This window comes from Aythya ferina (assembly GCF_964211825.1).
Source record: "Aythya ferina genome assembly, chromosome: Z".
Taxonomy (NCBI): Eukaryota; Metazoa; Chordata; class Aves; order Anseriformes; family Anatidae; genus Aythya; species Aythya ferina.
In genome coordinates, this window is record NC_140299.1 from 74317013 (window position 1) to 74336409 (window position 19397).

General features: G+C 40.8%; 1 protein-coding gene across 4 annotated transcripts in view; it reads right to left on the bottom strand.

Annotated features, from left to right (window-relative positions):
- SUSD1 (sushi domain containing 1) overlaps positions 1-19397 on the bottom strand; it is a 45413-nt gene that overhangs the window by 13053 nt on the left and 12963 nt on the right. For 3 of the 4 annotated variants that reach the window (XR_014687265.1, XM_084504492.1, XM_084504491.1), the window contains exons 8-12: positions 14111-14205; positions 11863-12052; positions 10781-10875; positions 9424-9610; positions 182-275 (exon numbers count right to left, since the gene is read on the bottom strand). Coding sequence is in view for 3 of the 4 variants with exons in the window: in XM_084504492.1 (XP_084360618.1) it covers positions 182-275; positions 9424-9610; positions 10781-10875; positions 11863-12052; positions 14111-14205 (661 nt within the window). In the remaining variant the exon portion in view is untranslated. The remainder of the gene's footprint in view (positions 1-181; positions 276-9423; positions 9611-10780; positions 10876-11862; positions 12053-14110; positions 14206-19397) is intronic. The other variant, XM_084504493.1, reaches the window with a different exon arrangement.

Here is a 19397-nt window from a genome sequence, read left to right on the forward strand (position 1 = left end):
CGGAAGTCTTTGGCCAAATATTCTGCTAAGGGAGGCAAAACTGGGAGTTACAGCTTAACTTTTCTCCCATTACTAACAACAACAAAAAAATCTAATCCAAACAAAAATTTCCAACATGCAAGTAACATAAACCTGCAGAATGTTTCTTAAAAGGGTAATTAGTGAGTGCTCATAGACAAACCTGATGGGCCCATTTCGATCTTCTGCTTTCCGGAGTCTGAGCAAGGGTGCAGAACCTTTTGCTGCAACAAATTCTACATCTGGGAATGGGGGATCTAAAAAGTAAACAAATACCAGCACTTCAGAGAGGTTTTAGAAATATTGCAGGCATGAGGGTTCCCAGTTACTTCTTCCCCCAGACTTCCTCCATTAACCAAACTTCAAACCCCAATGGCTACAGCCTGCCTGGTCAAGAAAAACACTGGGCAAATATGAGTACAATGGAACAGCAACAACCCTAACGCAAACGCCTGCATTGAATTACACGTGCCACTTGGGAAGAACAGAGATGCAAAGAATAAGGACAGACTGCAAAGAAGAGGAAAGATCTGTAGGAAGAAGCAGTATTATTTATTAGACTAACTGAAGTGGTCAAGGAGAACTAAAACATAGATCTTTGGGCACACAGCCCACTAGGAGGAATCAGTCAGCATGAATAAAGGGGAATCCATGAGAGCCAGAAGTACTTTCAAGAAGGCAAGTTCTGTAGTTACTGCACACAATCAGCTAGCGATACCCAGCCCCTTAAATTGGATTTCGATATGGGTACCGTGCTCTAATTTGTTCTAGTGGGAACTTGCATCAAGGCCAAAACTGAACAAACACTTTCTGCTGCCAGTTTTAATGGCAACAATGACAGCTGCAGGCTGACAGAGACCAGCGCTATGGTAATGGAAATTACCACTATCAGCCTAGAAGCAAAAATGAAAAGAGCTTCAATGTGTGCAACTGGGGGGGGGAGGGGGTAAAGTGTGAAGTTTGGATACTATCTACCCCAGAAAACCAAAAGAGCTAGCATGGATGTTTACAGGTATGGTTAGGCTGTTTGAAAACTGGCCTATCAAGCTGTTTACATGACTTTGAGTAACAAATGCAGTGCTTGTTTGCAGGAAAACCAAGGCTTCAGAGTGCCGTTTGAAAGAATAATCAACGTCACAGAGACAAACAAGAAAATCAAGGCACATTTGTCAAAGTTAAGGCACATCAGGCAAATCCTTGCGGACTTTTCAAACAGCTGGAATAGCAGCAGGTGTACCTACATTTTGACATACAGAAAATCATCAGTACAGCTGGAAACAATGAGGGTTGGCAGAAAAACTGTACATTTTTTACAGAAGAACTGGTAAACGGGGAGCTAGAAAAAGATAAAACGTTGAGGGCAGAAGTCCTGGTGTGCAGAAAGATCACGACAGTTCCTCCAGGACTAAATGCAGTGAGTACCAAGACTATCATTTTGTTAACAACCATGGTGCAAAATCCGGGCGTGTAGAGATGAGCATGCTGCTCAAACAGTGCTAGACAGTGTAAGACCAAAGCAGTGTGGGGATGTTACGCAGGAGGAACTGAATGAACTTGGGAGCTGTTATTCTGAAGAAAAGGGATGCAATTCAACAGCATAACGTGAAAGGCAGATATACATGGGGCTACGAACTTTTGGTTGTATTTTCAAAGTTTGCTTGGGTAGCAGGAAAACCACCTTAGAATGACTGTTAGTCACCAGGTCACCAGAGTGGTAACAGAAAAGAAAAAGAAAAAAAAAAAAAGAAACTGCAGCTTAAAAAATAGACTTCTGTAACAGTAGAATAATACCAGCACAGGATTCAAGTGTGGTAATTTCACAGCGGTCTGCAGTTCCAGTCAGTCCAACATAACTAAACCGAACCAGCGCAGAGAATGACTGGTACTGTAGAAATAATGAAGAAACTGTCTTACAAGACGGAACCAGAAACTTGTCTCACACCTTTGGAAAAGAAATACGAGAGCCTACATGATCTCTGCTTTAAATAGATAGCACCACGATGGGAAAGGAACAACGTAAGATTAACATGCTCAAAATAAACACAGCAGGCCAGACATACATCCCTATGAAGGAAAACCCTACCTTGCCCTTGGTAGCAATCATCCTCAGGAGACCCTCCTGACAAAGCTACCCTTTGGCTAATTTACCTAGCTAAACTACTTGCTCTGGCAGTTCCCTTTATCAGGTCCTCTTCAAAACCAGGCTGTGGGTAAACTGCCCATAAAGAAGGCAGTTATGAGTGATTAGGATTGAGATGAGAATAAGATCTGCAAAGTCTGAGTGCTTTGCAGGAGCTTCACTGGGAATGTCTTCTTTAATGCCGGGTGGAAAGTTCAGTGCATGCAATGGTTTTGCTTTTTTTTTTCAGGCAAGCATTGATTGCAAAGGGGAACAGGCAGCAAAACCACTGCTGGCTCAGTTCATGACAATTATATGTTCCCAAACGACGGGAAAAATGCAGTATATGAAAACAAACAGACATCTACCACTGACAGCCCTAGAAGGGGGGCAAAAGAGAACAAAATCTGCAAATTACTGTGGTTTTAGCACTCAGTGTCTTCCGCTATTTTTAGTTGTTGGTAAGAAATACAAATTACTACAAACATCAAGCACAATTAAGACAACTGTCTGCTTTAGCAAGAAGAGCAAACAGCTTGCAACAATACAAACTAAATACAAAGTAATTATGATATATGAAAGGAAGGTGTTTCATTTTTGCTTCAGTAAACAGAAAGGAAACTCTGAAGGAATTACTCTGTACACAGTATTTGGTCACTAGGAATGTTTAAAAAGAAACATCCGTCCAGAAATTTAGCATTTGCCAAAAATACCTGCTCTAAAGACATCATACTGTCCAGAGTTAAAAATCCACATGGAAGAACTACTGATTTAATACCATATAGAAATGGTGGAGGGAAAAGGGGAAGACCATCAGCAGATAAATACTTGTACCAGGTGGATTGCGAGAAGAAAGCAAGATTCTCCACCATGTTCAGGTGCTGTTGCCACCTAACGTTTGTAAAGGTTTTTTTGTTGCTTTTTGATGGTGGTAGTTGGTTGGTTGTGTTTTTGTTTTGCTTGTTTACTTTTTACTATTCACCAAAAAAACAGACTAATGCCTGTAGCAGCATCAGGAAGATGCAGTAAAACATGGCAAAAAATAAGTCCAGAGGCAGTCCCGCTCTTAGCACTTATCACAGCAGTGCTGGGCTTCGAGTGCTTGGACATTTCATCGCCACACTAATTTTCTACATTAAGAATCAATGCGCTGAGTCTCCCTTTGAACATGAAGCCAGGCTGCAGGAAACAAGTGCGCTTGCTTTCTCAAGTGCCCTTGCAAAAGCACAGGAAAACAGCACAGGCCTCAATGCTGGAGAAAAAAAACCTGTTACACCGTAATCATGCTCTTCAGAAAAAGCTAGCATGCTGTGGGCACTTTGCTATTAGTCATCATGAAAGTGTTTCACAATGGAGCGTGTACATTTACCCGTAAAGATGTTCTAGAGAACAAGTCTTCTGAGGAGCAGCTGAGGGAGCTGGGGTTGTTTGGCCTGGAGAAAAGGAGGCTCAGGGGAGACCTCATTGTACCATGGCCTTAAAGGAGGTTGTAGTGAGGTGGAGATCTGGCTCTTCTCCCAAGCACCAAGTGATAAAATGAGGGGAAATGGCCTCCAGTTGTGCCAGGGGTGGTTTAGGTTGGATACGAGGAGAAACTTCTTTATTGAGAGGGTTTTTTGCCATTGGAAAGGGCTGCCCAGGGAAGTGGCGGAGTCACCATCCCTGGAGGACTTCGAGAAACATGGAGATGTGGAACTTAGCATCAGGGTTTAATGGTGGACTTCAGTGCTACGTTAGAGGTTGGGCTGGATGATCTTGGAGGTCGTTCCCAACCTGAATGATGCTATGTTTCTACGATTTATTTTTTCTCTAGTCTTGGAAATTGCAAACTGCTGCAAAATGAAGAACGTGGGCAGTTCTATGGCATTCTCCAGTAGTGGTAACAGGAATATTTAAAGCTTTTCCTGCCATCTGACCTTTGCACCTTTGGATATGCAATGCCAGCAAAAAAAAAAAAAAAAAAAAAAAAGCTGTAGCACTGATCTGTCCTCTACAGACATTTCAAAAATGAATGCACAAATCCATCCGTACACCATGCTAAGTAGGTCTACGTGTAAAACATATGAAGCTGGATAATTTGTTTCTTATTAAAAAAGCTTTGTTTGGGGTCAGCATAGTCCTGTTTACTGCTTCCCTTCATAATTTTCTGCTAGTGATACAGCTTTAAAAATAATAATGGAACTAAATCACAAAGTCCAAAACCAGATGGTAACTCTTCCCAAGTTCAGGGAAGTCAAACCAAAGATCCCTCTTAAGGCCAAGTTATAACTGAAAACAACCACTGCTGAAATTATGCCATTTGTGTGATCTTATTTATTGCAAAAGAAGGGTTTTGTGGTTTTATTTTTTTAATGGTTATTCCAAGGCCGTATGTCCAAAAACATTGTTACTGAATTTTAAAACAAGGAAGTCAAAAACACTGCTGTAAAATGTACACAGCAATAAGACAGAAGTACTGATTCAATAGAAAAGGGATTTTTATATATATATATATTTTTTGTTACTATTTATACCGCTGTCTGAAGAGTAACTAAGTTTATTGTATATATTCCAGTATAATTGCTTTAAGAAAGAGATTTCTAGTTTGGAGAAAAAACATTAATAGATGGAAGGCAAGAAGGGAGGGAAATAAATCAAGACTACATCCACAGAAAACGATGACAAATCTTCTTTAAATATTGTATAGTAGAAAGAGAAATAACAGCAGGTTGTGTGTGTGGGGACTTTTCTGGTATGAGATGATGGCTGGATAGGCCTTAAATCTACCTTCCTCCTCAATGTAGCTTATTCTTGATTTTTAACCCTTTTCAGTTTCATTCATTTTAGAAAATATAAGTTAATGACAGGAGAAGAGGGAATGGTCTTAAACTATAAGAGGGGAGATCTAGATGAGATGTGCGGAATTCTTCTCACCACTCAGAGGGTGGTGAGGCCCTGGCACGGGCTGCCCAGAGAAGCTGTGGATGCCCCATCCCTGGAGGTGCTCAAGACTGGGTTGGATGAGGCCCTTTGCAGCCTGATCTAGCGGGTGGCGTCCCTGCCTATGGCAGAGGGTTGGACCTGGGTGATCTTTAAGGTCCCTTCCAGCCCGAGCCGTTCTGTGATATAAGTAGGTTTCATATGACCTTATGCATTTGAATAGTCTTTGCATAAATACAAAGCACGCACCATGGGATTTGTATAGAAATGTTTACAGAACCAGTAGCTAATTTCCTCCTTACAAAAGAACAATTTTCATGCTCAGGCTTTATTCACTGCCTTTTCCCTGCTACAAAAGCCAGAAGCTCCTTTGCAATACTAGTGCTGTGAAGCAGCTCACTGTGATGGACTCTCTGGAGGCATATAATTTGCTGTCAGAGTAAGAGCTGTCAAAGCACTACTTCTCCAACAGTCTTTTACTTCCTTACTGGAAAACAGATTTGATTTTCCCTCTCCATTTCCAGACCTTAAAGAACTCAGAAAGAAGGCATAAATCTTTTCCCATCACACAACAGAGCAGAACAACAACGTATCCTTTATGTACATCCCTGTACGCCCACGGGCACACTCACAAACCAGCCTCCTCTACCTGATCTCTAATGGAATCATTTCAGCTGGAGAAGACTGCCAAGATCGTCAAGTCCAATTAGTACCTTCTCCACATATGAAGGCCGAAGTGCAGGATTCCAGAAGACCGCACTCAGTACATTATGAACCTCATTCCTCTAATTCAAATCACTCTCTGGACTCCCTGCTTGTGAATTCCAACTTAGACGCTCATAGGAAGAGAGAGAGGATACACCTACAAGAGCATGTGGCCAGCAGATATACCCTGGACTAAAACGAAGGGAATAGTATTTGAGAGACAAAGGAACTCCTGCTGTCTGAGATGCATACATAGGCTATATGGCAAACCTACCCAAAATCAGCAGAAGGTGCGTGTACTAATAAGTAAGACGTGGCAGCAAGTGTGAACAGTAACCGTACTGCAAATTCAAAACATACTTTTGATTTTGAGCAAAAAAATGAGAGTAGGAAGGGTAATGAGACACTGTCACCAAATATATTATGAATAATTTTACAAGAACGAAATGCAAGACTTCCCTATTTAGTAATCCAGACACAAAACAGTTATTTCTAGTGTCCAGAAAACTTTGTCTTACAAATACCATGTCTTGGGTCACAGTGACCATGTCTAAATCAAAGAATATTAGTCAGACATCACAAATAAGCAGGCATTAGCAAATATCCCAAAGTTTTGTCACATGCCCATGGTAAGACTGTAGCCCAAAGCAAGTACCAGTATTATTACAAGATATCTCAACTGAAGAAGTTACTCTTATTGAGAATATTAAAAGTGAAAGCACTTGCATTAACTCTTTGTCTATTATCCTCTTTTTCAACCACTTAAAAGCTGTTATAAAACTCAGTTTTCCTTCGTTCTTATGTGAAAACAGATAATGAAACTAAGAAGAATGGCTTGTTTCAGCATGCCTACGAATAATCTACCAAAAAGAAGAGCAACATAACTGCTTGTAATTATAGTAACCCTGACAGAAATTATGAAAGACGAGGTACACCCGGAAGACATGCTCCTTTTCCTTGGAAATAGAAAAAATAAACTCCCTTCTGGTTTAGAAGACAATCTTGTTACCATCTTTTCACATCTACAATGTAATTGCTGCCTAACTACTTTTTATAATTGACTTAATTTCTTATCTTGAGTAGACAGGTGTTGAGAGCTTGTCTAAAATAAGCTAAGAAGAAATAAAAGACTGTGTGAGATGTCTGTCACTGGAAGTATGAAAGGAGCAGAATTTCAATGATCCACCAAGCATTTGGTAGACTATATTTACCATCCACAAGATGATTGGCAAAAACAACTATGTGCTCAGCACAGAACTATTTTTAAAGGATGCTACTTGCCAGCATGAGAAGCAGGCTTCTGAGTCCCAAACTTTGGGTTTTTTCTTCCTCTTAAGAAATACTACGAATATAATACATCCTGGCTTCAGATATATGAAGCAGGTTTCTCACGCATTTTCAAGTCCTCTTTGGAAAAAAAAAAAATCACTTCTTGCTAGCATTTACATACTTACTGTATTTTGCAACACTCCCAAGAGTTTATACACATTGTCAGAAAACTAAATCTTCATCCAGCTGTGATATTTTTCTTCACAGTACTAGAAACTCTGCAGGTATGATTCCCCAAACACTCAAAATACAAGAGACGTGTGGAAGTCAAGGAGATGCAACACCTACCAGACTGTGGATTTGCCCCCAGCTGGGGAAACAGACCAACTGAATGTGCATTTGTTAACAGATGCTACATGAAACTTTAGACAATAAACCAGGCCACTTCCAACATATTAACAGTAAAACATCTGTGCAAGTCTCAGCTTCTTTCATGCTTCTGTGCTTAAGGCATATCTCGCATTTACACGGTACTGTTTAGCCAGAAAACCACGAGAGACAGACGACACTTTTCAACCCTAAGCTGGCAGAAAAACTGAGATCATTCCACCCAGTACAGAAACACAACCATCTGGTCCAACAATGGACATAATTACAAAATAACTGGACAAATGAAGAAGCAAATTATACACCTACTCTAAAATTGTAAGTAGTTATTATACAAATTAAGTTGCTTGTAAAGATAATGCAATTCCCCTCCCATACAGAAGGCACGGAAGTCAAAGGGATATTGCTGAAAGAGCTATTTTAACTGTTTCCTTTTCATCTTAAACCAGATGAAATAGGAAAAAAAAATTAGTTAGATTCTCATTGTTTCGTGAACTTTTTTGCGTGTGTTTTGTGAACAGCCTGATCGCTGTTGGCTTTGTAATTTTCACTCAATTTCAACCACAAAAAGACCCATTTTGACTTTATGGCTTTCATTAAAAAAAAAAAAAAGAAAAAGCACGATATAAAGTGTGTGTGCGTGGCACACTTCAGGAAGAGATGGCAGAGCAATGCCCACCTTTTATTGCTCACTGGAAGAAGTAACCATCAGATGTAACATAGCTTGTGGCAGGATCTCCCTTTGAAATGGAAATGACCTAACTTTTATGCGAAGATCTTTTCTGGGGGTACACAAGTGTGTTTGTTAAGCACTAACTCAGTGGAAGAGGGAAAACGTGCCAGCTGCCAAGCCACAAACACTGCTCCATGCAGCACCTCCTGCAAAGTGTTCTCTAGAGCTCTTTCCAGTAAGTGACCTGATGCAATCACGTAGAGTTTAGGAAATGTGACAGGATGACAGAGAAAAGAGGAACGCCTTTACTCTGAGTGTGTATTCATAATTACCTCAGTCAGCCAAATTCTTGAGACAGCTTATTAGTTTTTACAAAGCTACATGTACTCATGGATGCTAGCTCTGAGTCACAGCTAGGCAACTTACAAAAACCAATTACCAAATCATTACTGCAACTTCATTGAAAAGAGAATCCACATCATTGTATACCCTACACAGCACCTTTAGGAAACATGATGTTCTGCCTGTCAATCAAGATTAAAAACTTTAGATTTACTTCTGAAAATATCGTAATACTATGAATTTCAAAAACTGTATTGCTAGTTCTTCATCTGCAGCCGGAAGAGAACTGGTTCCACCTACAGGTTGAAAGGGATACATACACCCAGAGAGCTTTACGGTTTCTTACCTACCTGTTCCAACCAAGCAGGAAGGATAGGCACCAGCACCCAGCACTGCATTTCACAGTGTAACAATCATAACCTAATACAGGAAGTCTGACAGTACAGGGATGGTGCAAAACTGTTCTGAACAATGAGTTGAGGATAATTTTTTTTAATCACAACATTTTAGTACCATACACATACCTTGCAAAATACTGAAGCTGACTATCTCCCTGCAGTGTGCTTTTTGATCAAATGCCTTTTATGTTTTGTACTCTACTAATTATAGATGAAGCGATCTGTCTGCAGGACTCTTTGTACTTTGGACCCTTGTAGACTTCAGTGATATCTATTCTGCTTTTATCTCCATGGTGGAAACAACTGGCACTGAAAGAGTAACTCACTTAGCATCTAACAGGGCAGGGAACTGAACCCCGCTCCCCTAGATACTAACTTTGTGTCTAGCCCACCAACCTATCTTTTCCCTGCTGTGTAAAAACAACGCTTCAGAAACACTGCACCCTATTTCACTCCTCTGTCAACCACTGGATTGTCAACGTGTTAAATCCATGAAAGCGAACAATGATGAAGAATTGCAAGCACAGAAACAGCCCTTTTGATACTTAACATGGGTCCTTTAGTAAACACAAAACATAAACGGCAGGACCTACCTGTGATTCGCGTTGTCATGGAAACCATCAGTGAAAAATTCAAAGCTACCATGGAAATGTTAACAGAGTAATTGGTGCCTGGCTGCAAATCAAAACAAACTTCTGGAGCCTGCTTGTGTGTGGTAAGGTTGAAGGTCATTTCATGCAAGAATTCCTTCTGATACCAACGCTGGCCTTGCACATGGAACTGAAACCAAACAATCACAGCATGGAAATCGTAATGGGTTAATAGATCACTTGCATTCATTCATATCTCTAAATCAGAGGAAACAGCAGAAAAACACATCATTGCATACAGGCTGCCAAAGCTACTGGCACTGACAGTTATTCTGATTCAAATGCTTCCAAAATTTTACAAGTGCAGTCTCCTTCTTGTTGATCAGCTCTGACAGCGTGCAAGTTCTTTCACCTGTCCTCCTCAGAGTCTATCTTCTTGTCTGTTAAAACCACAATTTTCCCCACGTCTTGCTTGCTTCCTAACACACGGATTTCCAGTAATGGTGCACTTTCATCCTAGCATATCCTCATGGTGCAAGGCGATGAGCTACGAAGGTAAGCTCAGTAAGTCAAACCAGAGATGCATATATGCATCTCTGGTTTGACTATGAAAAGTAAGTGAAAATCAAGCCATTTTGATCTACGTCAAAATGCCACGTAACCTCAGGTTTCTGCTGATATGGTTCCAGGGAAACTTACAGACCCATTACTTTTTTGTTTCAGTTGGATTTTTGGTGTGTTTGTTTTGTTGTTGGCATCCAAAACAATCACAAAGTTATTAACTTAAGGCCTTTCCTGATCATTCTTCTGTTAATTAAAACTAACCTGCTTTCTGTGTTTCAGCCATGATTATTTTCCTTTAAATGGATCCCATGCCTTTAGATAACCTCTGAGCACTCTGACCCCATGGAGATGTGAGATAACAGCAGGTGGTCAGAGTCCAGGCAGAGGTAGTTCACACAGAAAGGACCTGCTGGGCTAAGGGAAGGTTGGAGGCATATCACAAGGCAGAGTGTGCTGACCCTGTGGAATTGGAACAGACTTGTCTGGGGCCTGAATGTGACGAAGCTGAAGGTACAGATGGGGAGGCAAAAAGTACTGATAGGGAAGGTACAGACAGGTAACAGTACGACAGGGGAAAGAGTAAGTAGGAGACTAGAAAAGAACATGGTAGAATATTTATTTTTGAAGGCTGCTATGAAGCTTATTCCCTGGCTTTTTATGAGAGTATTAGAGTGAGGAAGACTGATGACAGTAAGTGCCTCAGAAATTACAGATTATTCACATACACCATTTATACCAAGTTGTTTTCTAGAAAGGTAAAAGAATTTTTCATTCAAAAATATGGATTATCACTTACAGAGTATCTGTCTTCTGTTTCAGCTCCCCTTACATTTCTCCACCATCTCAAGCAGGTGTCATTAAAAATTAACACATTATTGAAAGCTTCCTTTACTGTAGAAACAATAAAAAAGGGAACAATTATTACAAAGACTTCACCCTCTACAACAAATCAAATGTGAGTAGATGAGAATAAAGGAAGATTTTTATTTTAATTCTATCCTGAGGAGGAGGCAGAACCTCATATCTTTTAAAATGAATACAGTAAATAAAGCAAATATTTTTTTCCCAAGAAAATGGCTTTTGGGAAAGAACAAGCATGCTATTTGGAAAATTGAGGCAGGACTTATTTGTTTCAGATTGAGGGAGGATGTAATGACAAACATCCAGTGGTTCAGACCCTCTGATGAAAATTCAGTTATCACAGAATCATTGGTCACAGCTGATGCCCTTTAGGAAAAAGCTCTTGAGGGAAAAAAAAAAATAATAATAAATTTTGTGAATTCCAAAGATGATTATTTCTCAAGGTCTGTCTCATTAGAATTAGTGTTTCAGAAGGCAAGCCCCGAATTTCCATGACCAAAATATTACAGAACCCTGCAGTTAGAACGTGCCTTCTCTACAGTTACTGAAAACCTGCCAGAGCACTGCTCATCAGTGCTAAACGTAGGAGCATTATCTATAATGCTCGCGTCACTTAGATCGGTATCACACAGCTCAGGAACAGCGACCTCTCCCACAGAACTGGTTATGGAGGCAAGGAATGGAAAACAGTGAGCACTGTGCCACGGGCTGAAGTTCTGGCACGTAGCCAGCAGTGGCACCACGTCCTGCTTTAGTCAAAAGACAAATCCTGAAGCAGTCTGCCAAGGGCACTTACGGCCACAGCTTTGTTTGATCATAGATTAAATGACCATGGTGAGGATAAGGAAAAGCATCTCTCCTGAGGAAAAAGAGGATGGTGGTGGCAGCTACATTTGTGTACTGAGCATAAAGAAAGACATGCTCTAGGAAACAGCCTGTAATCTGGTCTGCACGGCTCCAAACAACTCTGCACCACAGCAAGCTCTACAAGCACAGCGAACACAAAACAAAACCTACCCTTTGTTTGAACTGCTACTGTAACTGAGACACTGGTGTTTGTGGAAGAGATGGTAGTGATATTCACCACGTAGTTACTGCCAGAGTTGAGATCTAAACACACCTTTGGGTTATCTTCACTCGTAGTGATGTTAAATATCACATCCTCTGGGAATGTCTCCTCATCCCATCTTTGGCCAAGTATATGGAACTATTAAAGGATTAAAAATAAAAAAAAGTAATATTGCAATTGTTTGTAGCTCCCCAAAATTCAGAACACTAGTTCAATAAAGCCTTGAGAATCTGGGTAACACCTGCTTTAGAATATCAGCTCAACTGAAAAAATAGGATTGTGACCCACTGTTCCGGTGCAACAAGATGGGTTCGTAAATTAGATTGTTAATTTCCTCTGGATGTTAAAGCAATGAGTATGTTTTGTTTACTTCTACAACAAATAGAACGGATCTAAAACATGGACACCTCCAACACGCGAAGCAAGCTGTAAGCAAATATTCTTGTGTACAGCAATACAGCTGGACACTACATTTGCTCACCATTTCCTGTTCTTTGTTCTGTTTTTTTTTCACCCTTGCTTTACAGAGCAGCATTAAGACTGAGTGCCAAGCAACGATAAAAGCCTCTGATCTTCTCAGTACTGTGAATTTAGAAACCTGGTATTTGTACGAGGTGAAGGGACAGACAAAGCTTATCTAGATGAGCTGGGGGCAGTCCAGTCCAGACTGTGTTCTGAACTTCACGGCATGCATCTGTGCGTGCATCATCCACAGTTTTGACTGATTTCAGGCAGAAGCTGGTACACAGATCATATTACAACAGAGATCCACAGTTTGACATTTACCACTGGGTACAATGAAAAGCATTGGTTTTGAACCGTTAAGATAATTTGGAGCTTGTCTTTTCCATCTCACTGGTGCTCAATAAAAGCCCTCCAACTACAGCCACATTGGTTTATCACACAGCAGGAGGAAGAGAGGTTGTTTTCCAAAATCATCACCCAACTTCAGAACACAGTTTCCGTATTAATCTTTCAGCCCTGGAGATCCTAAGTAATCCCCTTTTTATTTTTTTCATATTTGGCCTCAGCACAAGAAGGACCTGGACCTATTAGAATGAGTCCAGAGGAGCACCATGAGGATGAATGATCAAGGGGCTGGAGCACCTCTCCTGTGAAGACAGGCCGAGGGAGCTGGGGATGTTCAGCCTGGGGAAGAAAAGGCTCCCGGGAGACCTTCCAGTGCCTAAAGGGGGCCTACAAGAAAGATGGGGAAGGACTCTTTGTCAGGCAGTGTAGTGATAGGACAAGGAGTCGTGGCTTTAAACCGAAGAGTGGTAGATTTAGATTAGATGTAAGCAGGAAATTCTTCGCTCAGAGGGTGGTGAGGCCCTGGCACAGGCTGCCCAGAGGAGCTGTGGATGCCCCATCCCTGGAGGTGCTCAAGGCCAGGCTGGATGGGGCTTTGGGAAGCCTGGGCTGGTGGGAGGGGTCAGGGGGTTAGAATTAGATGGGCTTTAAGGTCCCTTCCAACCCAAACTAGTCTATGAATCTATGATATTTGGACATGCTCAGAAAAACAGTCTGCCTCTGGGCTGTTGTTATTCCCAAAACATGGGAACTCTTCTTGCATTGTTTTGGGTTACAATAACCGAACTATTTGTTTCTAAGAATGTGTATCTTAACTTTTATTCTTACTTTTACAGACAACAAAAATAGTAATCATAAAGGTTGCTTTCAACTTCTAAGAAAAACAGTTCTAAAAATGTTGAAATATAGGATGGTTGAATCTGTTGAGCAAGGCACAGTCTATATATGTACCCTGCATCTCTAAAACAAGCTACATCCAGTATCTGTAAGTGATAGGCTGTTTACTTGAAATGTTTGCCTCACGGATAGGGACAGAGACCACGTTGTGCAATGTTTTCTATGTCAATGTGACCTCCAACTCTACGACGGAATTTCACTAAAACACAAACTTGTGCTGAAACGCTTCTTGTAGTTTCAAGGAGATATTTAGATACTTTAGTAGTTGGAATCAGTTCCCAACAGCTTTTGAGTCTTTCAAGTAACATTCAGACAAGTAGATGTTTCTTTCCTAACCCAGTCACCGTTAGGGTTCAGGGAGGTGCACTGGAAGAGTGAGCCAAACGCTTACAATACAAACCAAACCCACAGAAATTACTTCCACTAATGACTCACACCAAAACTAACCAGGACAAAACTACTCCCAGTCTCAAACGCTGCCCCACTTACTGTGTAAGTTTCCTGCACTCCTCGTCTTCCAGTTTTTCTTTGCCATTTCACGCAGGTTTCGTTGAAAATGGACAAATTACTGAATAATTCCTCCTCTGTGACCAAAACACAAACACAGAATAAACACAGTGATTATTTCTCACACAAATTTTACTATATTTGGAGTAACAGTTTATTTACTCCTTTTCCCTGTTCTTTTCACAAAGGACAAATAAAACCACGTAGGTGGGAGTTCTGTAGCAAGTCTTCCCTTAACTATTGCGGCTCCTAAAATTAAAATACAAAGCTAAGCAAAGAAGCATATTCTGAGCTAATGGCTGCAAGCTGCTTAAACAGAGCCAACATTACATGAAGTAACATGAAAAACAAAACCAAAAGACTTTGCTTGGTCTGCATTTTAATTAGAACTATTTTAATCCTAGCAGCTTGATAGATCTTGAAGAGGATGTTAAAACTGAATTACAGTATCCTGAAAGCAAAGGAACAAGCTCATTCACTCCAGCAGACCTCTGATACGTTTCTGCATATCAAAGTACGTGTAAAGAAGCAATGCCCCAGTTCCAATACTGCTGCCACTTGTTCTGTGCTCTCCTTGAATTTCGGTGCCAGCATCTTGACCCCGTGAGATGCAACAGTCTGCCTTTTTAAGAACAAGCCATTCACAAATGAACAAGACTTTGTAGACAATTGAATTTCATGGATTAGAAGTCATGTTAAACTGCAGACAAAAACTCAAACTGTTTTTGAAAGATCTGTCCATAAGAAAAAGAGACTACCAATAAGCCAACTGAAAACAAGACAAAGCAAATCACTCCTCTGAATAAAATAACCTGCATTAAAGCATTTTAGGAAACCTGTACTAGACTGGAAAAGAGGTTTTTGTTTGTTTGTTTGTTTTAGCTGAATGAACATTTTAGTTCATTGTTTGGGCCTCTGTTTTAAAAAGCTGTCTACATTTTTTCTTGTCTTATAATAAAAAAAATTAAATGGCATAGCTACATGAAAACTTTTCACACCAGACACTAGATTAAAGGAATGAAACCCACAGAACTAAGCATGCAGTGACTACAGTTGTAATGACCAGCAACAGAATCCTCAACATACCTGTGTTAATTTACAAACTGTTTGAGATTTGGTTTGTGTCTCAGAGAAAGAACACAGCCAGAAAGATCTACTCATCCATTCTTTTTTTAGGCAGCTCTCTCACTGCTGTCATCAGACACGGAGCAGTTGCCTTCACATGACAAGATAATCAAATATCCTCTCATAGCTAAGAGCGGAGCTCCTTCTGGTCACAATTTAGATTGACAGCAAAGGTATTTGCTCCTCTCCTTGCCTTTGCTGTCCTTCAGATACACCATTTCTTTGTCCTGCTGCTGTATTTTCTGATCTCATTCACCACATGGCCAAGGTCATGCAAATCCAAGCTCATACAGATTCTAAACTAAAAAGCCCTTACTAGCCACTGAAAATATGAAGGGAATTTATATAACAGCCTGGGCTGATACTTTGAAAGTATCACAGAAGTATCACTATCAACACAGAAGTTGATGTAATGCCCTGGAGTAAAGGCAGACACAGCTCTGGGCCCCCGTCCTCCATAAGTACACTTCATTACCATTTCATAATTGTGTTTTCATAAACGTCCCTCTTCTGCAGAACAACAACAAAAAAAGGATCTGCACGCCCTCTCAAACAATTTCCCTTGCAGTTGGCTGTGTGATTCATTGCATTTAAATGCTTACTCCTATTACTTGTTTCACAGCAATGACTAGAAACTCCACAGTATTAAGACTGTTGTATCAACACAGAACAAAAGAATATGTTCAGTTATTGTATTCTTTAAATCAGACACACTTTCATTAAAGGACTGGATGGCAACAGTGCCTCGTTAGAGAGCAGCCCGAGGGAAAATATTTACATATACATTAAATTTGAATTAAAATGCAAAACAACTTAAAAAAATATTTAATCTCTGAGATCACTCAGCAAGAAAACCAAGCATTTGATTCACGAGTTTATAAAATATTCTGTAAAAATAAGAAATTAAAGAGCTAAAGAACAGAAAAGTGACTTTGCTAGGTATTCAGGCATAAACAAACCTTATACAATGGCCTTCTTGGAAGGGAGATAACAGAGTCATTAGCACTTGTTCTGTAATGACATCTCTCTGTTCTGCCTTGCTTTCTGCACCTTCCCAAGGAGAAAGTCACCATACATTTACCACACATCCCCAGCATAGATGGCAGATTTTTCCCAAAAAGTTCGTGCTCTGAGTGGGTAGGAGTGAGAGAACAAGGAACGCTGTAACATGCACAGAAAGCCCAGCACAAAGAAGCCCTGGGCCTTCTGAAGAGACTGATCCTCCTCCTTTACTATGATCACACACTCTTAGGTTGGATTGTCAGATAGACAACAATGCCTTGATTAAACTTTAAAATAAACACAGTATTTAGCAACAGCACCAAGGTAGTTATAAAAAAATATTCTCTCACCTGGAGAGAGAAGCACTATACCTGCCTAAACTCTGTGAGATATCTTAGCAGGCGATGGCATCCTCGTCCTCAGCAGATCCCATTTTAATCCACGTCTTTCACTCAGACTCACAAGTGAGATGGGAGAACAGAGAGCCTCAATTTTGCCGTGCTTCATTCAGCACTCAGAAATTTCAACTTGCGATTAACCAAGAAGGCCGCTGGATGCCACTGTTGCTCAACTGACCTCCAGGTTACCTTCACAACCCTCATCCCATCTCAAGCGAAAGGGTCCTAAAAGCAGCGTGCAAATGGATGGGGATCAGAGCAGCAGGGTGGGAAAAGATCCTGGATGAGACAAATTTGGGAGAGGGCTGAGACGCAAATAACACCTGGCTGTCAGCTTCCAGGCAAGGCAGGTGCTGTTAAGCAGAACACGAGTGGGAAAACAGAAAGCAAGCAACGAAGTGAATTGTCAGCGCAGTGAGCACTAGAGGGGGAGGAATCATGCTAGAAGACAAGAGAAACTAACTCTAAGAAGAAAAGAAGGTTAATGTCTTCTTTGCTCCATTCTTAAAAGCCCTGCTGGGAAGAAGGGCCCCTTTGTGTGCTCGAGTGCATGGAAAAATGTTCAGATTAATTACAGCCAGTGCATAATCACCTGCACTGTGGTGCTGTCCTGCCCTTGCCCTGTGCTGCATGGATCAACCTTCGTCTTCAGCTTTTGTAAGTTTGGGTGCCAGTACTCAGGACTATTATATGCTGAATCAGAATAAAAATTAACACTCGGATGACTGTATGTCCAAACAGTCACTAGAAGCACAACTTCTTTCTGGAAAGAGTCCAGCAGAGGGCCACACAGATGATATGGGGCCTGGAGCATCTTCCCTATGAGGAAAGGCTGAGAGACCTGGCTCTGTTCAGCCTGGAGAAAAGAAGACTGAGAGGGGATCTCCTCAATGTGTGTAAATACCTGAGGGGTGGGAGACAGAGGGATTTGGCCAACCTCTTTTCGGTGGTTTGTGGGGACAGAACAAGGGGCAATGGCCACAAGATGGAGCCCAGGCAGTTCCGCACCAACATGCCAAAGAACCTCTTAAGGGGGTGAGTGATGGAGCACTGGGACAGGCTGCCCAGGGAGTTGTGGAGTCTCCTTCTCTGGAGATATTCGAGGCCCGTCTGGATGCCTCCCTGGGCAGCCTGCTCTAAGGAACCTGCTTTGGCAAGGGGGTTGGACCCGATGATCTCCTGAGGTCCCTTCCAACCCCTGCAATTCTGTGATTCTTTCACATACACCATTCATTCATTAGTCCTCAGCTGGAAGAGCACTTGACTGCCCTTGACCTGAGCTCGAGATATGTTTTACCAGTGAAGTATTCTGAACTTGCATGGAAAAATGCTATTTAACAGAAAGCACAAAGAACCAGCTCTCATCTGTCATCTCATCTTTTGCAAGAAGCTAAAAGAACATCCACACAGGCGAATTCATGTGCAGAGCTTTTCCCACCCGTCCTTGCACATACACACAATTTAGAGGAAAGAAAAAAAAATGTTGTCTTTTTTTGTATGTTTTGTGTTTTCAATCCTGTAAAAGCTGTGAATAATGCTGCAAATGCCATCTGCTACTAACATGCAGTACACATATGTTCAGACACAGAAATGAAATGTCTGCAAGTGTATTTCAAAGGGAACTTCCACCCAGACTGTTTCAAGGCACCTGTTCCGTGGCAAACAGGCAAATTCATCTTGCATGGTACCTTTTGCAGGCATTTTTACAATTTATTTTACAAAGAGGTATCTTCAGTGTTTGTACGTTTTAGGACAGCATAGTTTTTTTAAGGTGTTCTGTCACTTTTGGTAACACACTTGCTTCCAGTTTATTTAACATTGAAAACTTCAGCAGGTTTCCACCTTCTGCTCCTAAGTTTACATAGAGGAAACTCACAAAAAAAAAAAAAAAAAAAAAAAAAAAAAAAAGAAAAGAAACAAAACATCAAAGCTGCAGGCAGGGACAATCATTTAGGAAGAAGCAGACAGATGATTTACTACTTCCTTCACCTAAAAATGTTACCAGGAGACAATTAGGAGTACAGTAATTGAACCAGATTGACAAAAACATACAGAGATACAACTGTAAGCACGTGTAAAGGAAAAATGTATTAGTCAACGGTGACAGATTAGATGGGATTACCTGGACTAGTTCCAGTCCAGGTAATCCCACACAATTTACTCCCTAGGTGAAAGAGGTTCTGAGGACTGCTATTTACCATCACAAACTGAGAAATAGCTAGTTTGGTTTCAAACAAACAAAAAGACTAAATAGCCCTACTGAGCAAAAAGCTGCATTATTTTATTTTATTTTATTATTTTTTTTAACATCATTGGGGTTCCATCGCTTTGTTGTAAGGAGCAGCACCTACTAAAACACCGATTCCACATGTGCTTTTTCCAGGCAATTAAAAAAATTATCAGATTACCATATATCTGGATTTAACATATCAAATTAGCCCTTTACAACAACTCAGGCCAATCAGGTCCTTTTCACTGATGACTACAGTTATCCCAATTGTTTGATGGGGTCCTTATTCCTCCTGGGTTTTGAATCAATGCCCACAGACGTGAGTGACACCTTTTCTATTAAGCCTGCAACTGTTGACATGAATTATTTACACATGGCTGGAAACAGAAATTAGTAGGACAGCGATCATTAACCCATTCACTGATGCATGGAAATTACTGACACTGCCACCACAGAAACATCCCAGCTATTTTTCTGTATCATCCCTACATTGTACAACTGAAAGTGTAAAACC